We start from the raw sequence: 10,188 nt of genomic DNA, 5'->3' as shown, positions 1-10,188 counted from the left end.
AGTTGAGTTTGCTGGTTTCAACTAATTTCAGTATTCCTTATGAAGGTCCGACACTGGAAAGAAGGGTTAATCTGGCCCTGTGCAATTGATAATTCAATAGGTGAGGAGATATGGATTACATTTCACTGATGTAGCAGAAACTCGCTGGGGTTGGACCTTGGTAATGTATAGTGATGACAACGCGCTAAACGTGAAAGTCTCCTGCCAACTCTGACATTCATGAATACAGACCCCTCTGTACAGTATGATAACCGGTTGAAAGGGGGTCTCTCAACGGCTGTTACTTCCGGTACCTCATTACAATGCATTTCATTTTTTAAGGCTTTTCTGGGTTTTGTAATATAATGTTTTCAGGCGGCTGCATATTAGTCAATGTTTTTGCCCAATCTGTTGGGTTTTTCCTTATAATGCATAGTGATGTAAGGCGGTTGAAATGCTGGTTGCTAAACCCTCCTTTTTTGGGGGCGAATCCTTAGGATTTCAAGACTTTGCTGGAATTTGCTTCTTATTTTATTGGTATATGAATAAAGGACCTCTGGGGTCCCTAAAGCTTTATGTGAGCCCCCGTCGTCATGGACGCTATTTGGGGTTCTCACACAGGGTGTGTGTCTGTCTCCCCCGGATCACGCTGCCCGGCCAGCCGTCTCGCACTACCCCCCTCCCCGACTCCTAGCCACATCCTCCGTGCCCCGTGCAACGCCGTCTGACCCGGATGTAGTGCGCCGCCGGCCTGTGTGTGACTGTGTGTGTAGCCGCACGCCTCCTGCACAGTGCGGGGGAGCCTGGGGAATACCTCATAGCAGGAGCCACATAGGCGGATTATGCATCGGGCTGTCTGGGGTGTGCGCTGAAGGAGCCCCGGCAGCCTGTGACAGTGAGGCACACACCGAACACACACAGTCCCGCCTCCTCTCAGACATGGCGCCCATGGGGATCCGTCTGTCCCCTTTGGGGATCGGCGTGTTTTGTTTGCTGGCACTCGGGGTGCTCTATCATGTGTACTCGGGCTTCCTGACCGGTCGCTTCTCCGCCTTCCTGCTGGGGGACCCAGAGGACTCCGGTGCTGACGGCTTTGTGGACTTGAGGGAGCTGCTGGCAGTGGCGGTAAAGGCAGCCGAGCTCGGCGGTGTGGAGGTGAAGAAAGTCCGGGAGAGTAACCTCCTTAACGAGAAGAAAAAGGGCAAGACGAAAGAGGGAGCAGACGACAAAATGACCCGCGGGGACCTGCTGTCCAACAAGAAAATGTTCCACCTCATCCAGAACGCCTTCCCCGGGGTGCAGGTAGGAGGCATGTTCTGTGGTGACGTTACCCACCTCCCGGTTATTGGAGTCCCGGTAACCACAAGGCCCGGCCCTGGGTGTTATCTACCTGGCAGCGTCTGGGTCAGGCCCGTCAGTGCTAACGGGTGACCGGGACTCGCATCTTGGACGATCCACCCCACGGCCACGTATTGCATGCCTGACGTGCATACAGCCGCGGGTGTCTGTGGTATTAGGCCCGGTTAGGACTGGCCTGTTTAGTGACGTTAATACTGAGCCTTAAGTATCAAGCTGGCTTTATTTTTAATACACAGAAGTTTGCAAGCGGCCCAGATCTGTGCAAAGTTGTTTTTGGCGGCAGTTCCACTTGTGGCCTCCATCCACATCGGCGTTAGGAGCCTGCAAAAAATCATTTGTGTCAATTTAACCTTTCGTGTGCCGAAAGCGTGAGAAATACATTTAAAACCCCTTGTGACGATAATCTCATGTCTGAGTACTATAGTCACTCCCAGGCTGAGATCTGAGAACTATATTACTTTGAGTCCTGTGACATGATGGGAAACCCCAAATTAACGTAGGATTTGACAGCAGATAAGAGCCATTCGGCCCAACTTGTCCGCTATTTTGTTCCTCGTGTAAAGTCTCAAGTCTTAATCAGTCCTTGATCTCATCTTAGATTCAGGATAGCTTTACCCCAATCACATGCATGTTTAAATTCCCATCACTGTATTAGCCAATACCACTTCTGCTGGGATCAGTTCCATTTATCTACCACTCAGTATTGTAAAACATTATCGCATTCCTTTAATTCCAAATGTTTTCAACCCTTCAGCTGCACAATGCATTATATATAGCATCTATTGTCTGTTGTATGGTTGATTTAAACCAGACTCCCTATGTAATGAGATGCTTAACACCCCATGTGTTGATGATAATGCTACAGGTACTCATGAACACAAATATTAAACAAAACTAGGATGAAAACAATGTGTATCTTTCTCTTTTCCTCAAACTTCCAACGCAGTCTCTGCTTCGGATCTCTTTTCGAAGGAACTCTTCGGGTTTGATGGTAATTTTAGTAATGGGTGGTTTTGCAGGATACTTTGACAAAATCTTGCTGCGTTTTTGAAAGGGTGTTTTGTTTTCTCTCTCCATGTATGATCTCAAACTACTTTTGTGAACGTATATGAAACATTTAAACAGCGCGGGGCTTGTATGTGAACAGAATCCATTCCCCCAGGGACCTACAAACCACACTTGTCTGTGGATTTGTGCAAACCTTACTCTTGTACAATAAAGACTCTTTTCATAGATACGAAAGCTGTGTTTTTTGGGTTTTTTTGTATGAAATTAAATAGCATTCTGACCATACTGTTTATATTACTAAGGGATCTGAAAGCCCGTGTTAATAGTCGCACTCATTTCACTCATATCATTGGGTCGCCACACAAGGAGCCACTGAATTGGTGTCCAAACTCACATAGTAGTCTACATACTATTTTAAACTTTACTTGTGGAGACTAATAGTATGGAACCTTTGTCTTATTGTATATTAATGGCTTAGCAGGTGTACTGAATTTCTAAACGGAGGAAGACTCATATGTGCATATGCTGTCTTTAATAATCAGGTTTATTTTCTACTAAGCTTCGCTGCATCATTATGGTAACTAATTCCCTGTTTTTCCATTGATATCATCCTACACAGGTGAATACTGAAGAGGTTGTTGATGCAGATGACCAGGAAGCTGTTTCATGGGATCGTAAAATTCCTGATGATATAATGGATGTAATAAAGTCTTCCATTTCAGTTTCCACTGATAGCATCACCATTTGGATTGATCCATTGGATGCAACGTTTGAGTATACAGGTAAACTGTGGAAGCTGTAACATACACTCACTGGCCACTTTATTAGGTACACCTCTTCAATTGCTTGTTAACACAAATGGCTAATCAACCAATCACAAGGCAGCAGTCGGTGCATTTAGGCATGCAGATGTGGTCAAGACAGGTTATTTGGGGGAGAAAAAATAAATAAAAAAAAGTTTAAAAAAAAATGTCAACAATTGGCAAGGTACTCATAAGAAATCCGTTATAATGATTCAGATAATTGTATGCCTCTGGTTGAAACCTGCACAGCATGTTCATTGGCACTATAATCTTACCAAAAACGGGGCTATGTCTTATTTAGGTTGATATTTTTATAAAGCTCATTATACCAAACAGCATGTTTTTGCTAAGATTACAAAACCTGTGCATATATGTACATACACCTACACCATATACTTTCATTGTTATTCATTCTGATTATTTAAATTTGCTGTTTTGTTTCATATTTTTTCAGAGAATCTTGTCACTTACGTTACAACTATGGTATGTGTTGCTGTGAATGGAAAACCTGTAATTGGTGTAATACACAAACCTTTCTCAGGTTATACCGGTGAGTTTTACTTACAGTGCCTGAAATTTTTTGTTTTTGTTAAAGCTAATGGGGGCTTTATTTGTCAGCCGTGCTTCCACCTTGGATGAATCCGGCATGGTTAGAGCACTAGGTTATGTTAAATTTGTTGCCTTTACCCTTTTTGGTTGTAGTTCTGGGTTAGGGAGTAAGCTAAATTAAAACTACACTTATACTGCTATACTTGGGTTGGCTTCTGAAATTTCCATTCAAATACTCCAATTGATTTTTTGTAACGTTTAAAATTATTGGTTAGCGTCTATTTTACCTCCGGAAATCTGCTTTTTATGCTTGTCTGTGCTCTTAGAAAAGTTGCGTAATTACCGTATTTGCTCGATTATAAGACGAGGTTTTTTTCAGAGCAAATGCTCTGAAAAATACCCCTCGTCTTATAATCGAGGTCGTCTACTAATCAGACCTCAAAATGTCCGGTGGGGCCATGCTACTTACCGGGCTTTGGTCGCGAGCAGCAGGAGAACAAGAAGCTAGCAGCATGTCACAAAACTCTGCCTCCCCCCTCCTTCCTCTGGGGGCGGGGCCAGAGAAGTTGCACGCACAGCGGGCCCCTGCAGAAGTCTTGAGTGAGAGATCAGCAGTTCAGGTAAGGGGGTGGGGGGCTGGGGGGTTTGAGCGTGTGTGTGTATATGTGATTAATGGAATGAATGAGTATTTAAATGTTTGTGAATGAGTGTGTGTTAGTATGGATGTGTAAGGGTGGTGGTGGTAGCATGGCATAGGGAGGCTGTACTCACACTCCTATCATCCTAGGTTCCAGCATGTACTGGCTGCCTTGGCTTGATAGGGGTGTGATTGCTGTTAGCAGTTATATATATATCTCCAGAAATGCCTTTTAACCCCCTATATGCCACTCTGCCCCATGATATGCCTTTTAACCCCCTATATGCCACTCTGGCATATAGGGGATTAAAAGGCATATCATGGGGCAGAGTGGCAAATAGGGGGTATAAGGCATTTCTGGGGGCAGAGTGGCAACCCTGGGGGCAGATGTGCATAACTGGGGGGGGCAGGTTGGCAAATAAAAGGAAATAAAAAAATATATATTTTTCTCAATCATAGCTTTTATTAAATATGAAAATATTGTTTACATGAATTAATATTTACTAGTAAAACTTTTTTTCCTATAGGGTAGTCTTATATTCAGGCTTTTTGTTTTTTTCCTAAATTAATATTTAGATTTTGGGGGGTCGTCTTATAATCAGGGTCGTCTTATAATCGAGCAAATACGGTATTTGCTGATCTGCCACCTTGTCCCTCCGTGAAGTTGCAAACACACCATATGAGTCATAAACTAAACATCTGTGTCAGGTTATGATGCGTGTTAAGCACGGAAGCCACGTTGTTGACAGAAATGCTATATAACATGTACTGTTTTCTATTACTTTTGATAACTTAATCCCCTTAAATTTCATTCCATGTCTATTATAGTCCCCTAATACTGTCCACGAGAGATTAGTGCACTGTTAGGGAATTTCAGAGTATTATCATTTGTCATTTTTACTGTCGTTATTTTTTTTTTTAAGTTAAGCTATATAACTTAAATCTGCATTATTTTTTTCCTCAGCATGGGCGATGGTGGACAGTGGCTCAAATGTAAAAAAACGAAGTTCTTACAATGACAAAACACCAACCATCATTGTATCCCGTTCTCATTCTGGGGTAGTTAAAGATGTAACCCGTGAAACATTTGGGAACCAGACTACAATAATATCTGCTGGAGGATCAGGTATGACCTTCCTGTAGGAGGTAGACTTTACCGTGATATGCATTGACTTGTCAGAAACAAAATATAATACACAAGTCTATTTGTATATTTATACATAATATAATTGAATTCAAACTCCTTGCACCAACACTTAAAATTGAGCATTGAAGTCCACAGTGAAACCCTTAATGACTGTTGAGGTGATTGGCCTGTCACAGGGTTAAATGAGCTTAGAAAGCGCTAATAAATGTGTAGAATAAAAGTTCAAGTGCGCATTTCAGTTTTTCAACTTGTTGCTTGTTGGAGAGATATTCGCTTGCCCTGGGCAATAATTCTTTAAATCAACTCACCTGATTAACTGGATATACATTTAATCTCAATAAGTGAATAACTATAAATTCTATATTTAACTCGACATCCATAGTCTAGCAATAATATGAACATGAAAAAATAAGAACTTAAACCAGACAGGCTTAAACGATATACAAAAAGTGCATAACACACAGTATTAAGTAGGTGCTCAGCAAAAGTGTTACGTAGAGTAGGATTGCATCTATCTTGCAGCTCTAATATCCTAGTTATAGTCTTCTAAGGCCATAGAAAAAAAAACCCATGGAATTTTTTGGAATGTTGTAGATGTATTTAACTAATAGGGTCTACACTTCTACAGTATTATTAACTCTCAAAAAGATGGATTACACTTATCTAGCTCATATATTTAACCACACATTGTCCATAGGACACAGGCTGCACAACAGAAGTAGGTTAAGTACCTGTGGTGCATTAAATTGCCACAAATGTAAAGTTACTTAGCATGTGGATGCTGGCCATGATATGTTTCGTTGGCTGGAGTGTTTGAGAAAATTATTCCATAGCATGCTTTGTAAATCATTGAAAAATAGAATCTTTCAGCCAAGAAAAGTATGATGGATTCAGTGAATAACGGAATGGTAGTGTGAATGGACCCTTGCCTGCGAGAATGGCTGATCTTGATTAAATGTTGCACATTTCTTTTTCTAGGTTATAAAGTCCTCTCATTGCTTGATGTAACTGAAGAGGGACAGGAACATGCTGATGTTTATATACATGTGACCTTCATAAAGAAGTGGGATATTTGCGCTGGTAATGCAATATTGCGTGCTCTTGGTGGTCGCATGACTACGCTTAAAGGAGAAGACATTGTTTACACTGGGTCAGATGGGAATGAAGGTGGGCTGCTTGCTAGCATTGGCATGGACCATGATGCACTTGTTAAAAAATTAGCTGAAAAGCTGCCAGCCTTTGGAAAGAAATCACAAAAATAACAACAATTAACTGGCACAGTGACACTGAAATACTTTTGGCTCAATAAAGAAGAATGGATGCCGGCTAGTGCAGGTTACTGCACTGTGGTTCATGTATATTTCAGGACATAAACAGCCATTCTGTATTATATTGTTCATGAAAGTGCATGATACTAGGAGCCAACATGTATTGTAGATTTGGAAGACTAAACTTGATTAGTATTATATTCACCATATGTGTGAGTAAAGAAATATGTAAATCTGTAAAGATTACATTTAAATTAGATATAGAATTGGAAATTAAATAATTTGTATAGTTTAAGTATTCTGTTTCCAGCCAAGCCTTCCCATTAAAATGATGAAGACAATAAAAAACATAAAAAATTGTGCCTTCTATCTTCAGAAAACATCTGTGTGCGTGTATGTAAATATGAATGTTTGTGTGTATATGTAAACACACAAATTAGTAGCGTCATGGTGGAGAAAGGTACAATGTTTAAAATACTTTTAATGTATAGATAGACACATATACATATCCCTATATGGCTCTAAATATGACTACATTTTTCTTATTGAGAGCATCAAATTTTGTGTAGTTAAACCAACTCACGTTTCATTAACATGTGCTGTTTAACTGTTACATTTGGATATACGTCGTCTCTGATGTCAATAAGCTATTAAAACTGTGTCTTGATGTTGCAGATACTTTATATTTTCTGTAACTCTAAAAAGAAATGAAATATGCTTTAAAATGTTATCAGATGTCATTTTTGTTTGTCAAATTCTGTATATAATGTTAGATCCCGTTTGTCAATTTGCCTTGGGACATAGAAAGGGATGTTTTTTTTGTTTTTTAAATATCTTTTGCTAAGTAAATTTCAGGGTAAATATTCGGGCACTGAACATATTTCTTCTATATTCTATAAGTTTTCCATATGTTTTTTATGTGCATTGTCTTTGTACTGCTCCATTAAATTATGACAGATTCCTTGTTTTTTTGTATTAATAATTCTGCTCTATATGACAATTGCAAATAATGATTTTGTATTTGTGGCTTACCAAACTAAATTTTTTTTATGGGAGGCCTTACAAAACCTGTGCAACAATGTTTAGTTTACAAATATGATTATATTCAACATATTAAAAGCAATATTTTGAGTGTTTCTTACACAAAGAGACCTTTTAATCATCTCATAGCTAATGGAGCAATTTGTCAGAATAATTACACTCAGTTCTTCTAGTATGTTTTTAGGATGCACAAATTCAGTGATTCGTACAAAGCCACCAAAACCAGACCCCCTCCCCCACGAATCGGGCAAAAAGCTCTGAAATTTGTGGGTCTGCATTCACTCACTCTTACTCGCTCTCTCACGGTTTCATTCTCATTTGCTCTCTGTTTCCCTACCTTCCCTGCTGACCACTTCCACTTCTGCCGACTGCTTCTGCATCTTCTCCCTTCCATCTTTATTCTATCTTCAATTTTTAATCTGGTATCTTCTTAGTCTGCATAACCCGGCAACTTCCACCAAAATGATGGCGCATGGTGATGTCCTCCCTGATCCTCCAATTAACGAAGAGGATGTCATGCCATCAGGAATTTGTGTGTCAACGTATGGTGGTGTAGTGTCAGAGGTGAGCCTAGGGTTAGGACCGCCTGGGAGGATGAGAGAGGGAGCCAGAGAAAGAATGTGTGTGTGTGTAAGTGTACAGTGGTAGAGTTTTTGGGTAATACAGTGAGTTGTATGTATGTGTGTTAGTTATAGGAGGGCCTTAAACATATACTGTACCAAAGTGCCACTATCTCTAGGCTTGCCCCTGTTCTCATAAGGTGTGGTTATGGCAGGATCCTAAGGCAGAGTGATGGCTGAAGCAATAGGACAGTGGCATGGAAATGGGGCAGGCTCATGGGATGGGCACGGGGGCCCAGGCTTAAGCATGTACTGGGCCCCAAGATTTCTGATGGTGACCCTGTTAGAAGTCGGACACAAGTGACCAGTTTCTGAGCAAACATCAGAAAACCCTTGATGACATCATTGTATTCAACGTTAAAGGGCATTCCTTCTGTTATGACAGCATACACTACACTATTTGTAAGACTTGTGCCTTGGGAATCGATACTGTAAAGAGCCCTCCAAATTTAATCTGAATTGAAAGGACAGGAAACAAAATGCATTGTCCGTAAATTTATGGACCAAAAACGAAATGAAAGATTAATCCAAATTGTTTTTGGTTCCCACTGTTATTTGTGTGGGAAACTTTACTCCTCCATGCCATACCTGGAAATTCTCTGTGTTTAACCCCGAGTCTTCAGGCGAAGAGCTGCTTTCCCTGGTCTCCAGGTCACTCTTTCTCCAGGCAGAGGATGGTTTTTGGCCGTACCCACTTAAGGTTGTGTGGGGATAGCCCTTGCAAGGTGACAATAATGGCTGAAATCATTCAGCATGATAAAAATAGCCTTTGGCACATTTTGAGAACCCTGTGTTAATCAAGCCAGCCACTTTTCATTATTATATTTATGCATGTCTTCAACGAAGTACCAATATTTAAGTTATTAATTCTAATTAGACTGATCAAAGACATTTCTATGAATTGGGAAAAAACCCTCTGGACTTAATTTTTTCAAATTAAAATACTGGTAAAAGTACTATGATAAATTATTCATTTTCTGCTAGGAAATTTAGCAGTCAAGATGATGCAAGTTTGTTCTTTTCTTTAGAAAAATGTTTAGTCAAAATTGATAAAATGCTAAAAAAAATGTAAAAGAATCTTATGTATGAACCATTTAAGACGTTTTTTAGCATAGTGACCATAAATCATATATGTAATTATTTGCAAGAATATGAAACATGTTAGTGTTAGTGTAATATTTGTCAAACTGTCCCATTTGGAAACAGAAACAATAATAATTATTCACTAAAAAGTCGAGTGTTCAGCCAACTTTAGGAGTAACTCCCGACAGAGGTTGCATGCTCTTGTACGTTAGCACTCATAAAACCACTCACTTGCTCGCAATACAATTTATGAACCATATTTGTGTTAACCAGATTGTATAATGTCCAAAGAGTGTTCGTTACTTGTAAAGCATTATGGGCTTCTCGATAAGAAAGCTGATTAGTTGATGGGAGTACAGAAGCCCTGGGTCACTGATGAGGCTCAAGTAGGAGATGATGGTCTAAATATAGGCCTGGTTCACCCATCAGGACAAGATAAAAAAAACAAACCATATGCACTGCATCTTGAGAGAAGAATAGTGCAAACAAAAACCATAATACTAGCGAGAGAGAATTCCTTAAAGATCTAACCTGCAGCTCACGATAATTCTTCCAACCATAATCCAGACAGGAACACTTACAAGGAAGGAACATAATGTGAAGAAGCTTGAATTTCTTGTGGGATTATTAACTACAACCTACACTCTCATGTGAGCTGTCTTTGGGCCTAGCTTAGCCAGTTGTTTGTACCCTA

The 10,188-nt window shown here is 40.1% G+C and overlaps 1 protein-coding gene across 1 annotated transcript; it reads left to right on the top strand.

The window, feature by feature from the left end:
• Window positions 1-718: 718 nt before the first annotated feature.
• On the top strand, window positions 719-7,885 carry BPNT2 (3'(2'), 5'-bisphosphate nucleotidase 2). The gene is made up of 5 exons (XM_053465973.1): window positions 719-1,281; window positions 2,966-3,128; window positions 3,604-3,699; window positions 5,300-5,461; window positions 6,461-7,885. Exons 1-5 carry the CDS (start codon window positions 919-921, stop codon window positions 6,742-6,744), a joined length of 1,068 nt encoding a protein of 355 aa, XP_053321948.1. The 5' UTR covers window positions 719-918; the 3' UTR covers window positions 6,745-7,885.
• Window positions 7,886-10,188: the final 2,303 nt, after the last annotated feature.

Source organism: Spea bombifrons, chromosome 5 (assembly GCF_027358695.1).
Source record: "Spea bombifrons isolate aSpeBom1 chromosome 5, aSpeBom1.2.pri, whole genome shotgun sequence".
Classification (NCBI taxonomy): Eukaryota; Metazoa; Chordata; class Amphibia; order Anura; family Pelobatidae; genus Spea; species Spea bombifrons.
Note: the sequence above shows the minus strand (reverse complement) of the source record. Positions and strands in the feature narration are given on the sequence as shown.

Bases quoted from the DNA above. Each gene is read 5' to 3' on its own strand.
- BPNT2 (XM_053465973.1), top strand. From the start codon at position 919: ATGGCGCCCATGGGGATCCGTCTGTCCCCTTTGGGGATCGGCGTGTTT. The intron at 3,700-5,299 runs GTGAGTTTTACT...TTTTTTCCTCAG, and splicing joins ACCTTTCTCAGGTTATACCG to CATGGGCGATGGTGGACAGT. The intron at 5,462-6,460 runs GTATGACCTTCC...TTCTTTTTCTAG, and splicing joins AATATCTGCTGGAGGATCAG to GTTATAAAGTCCTCTCATTG.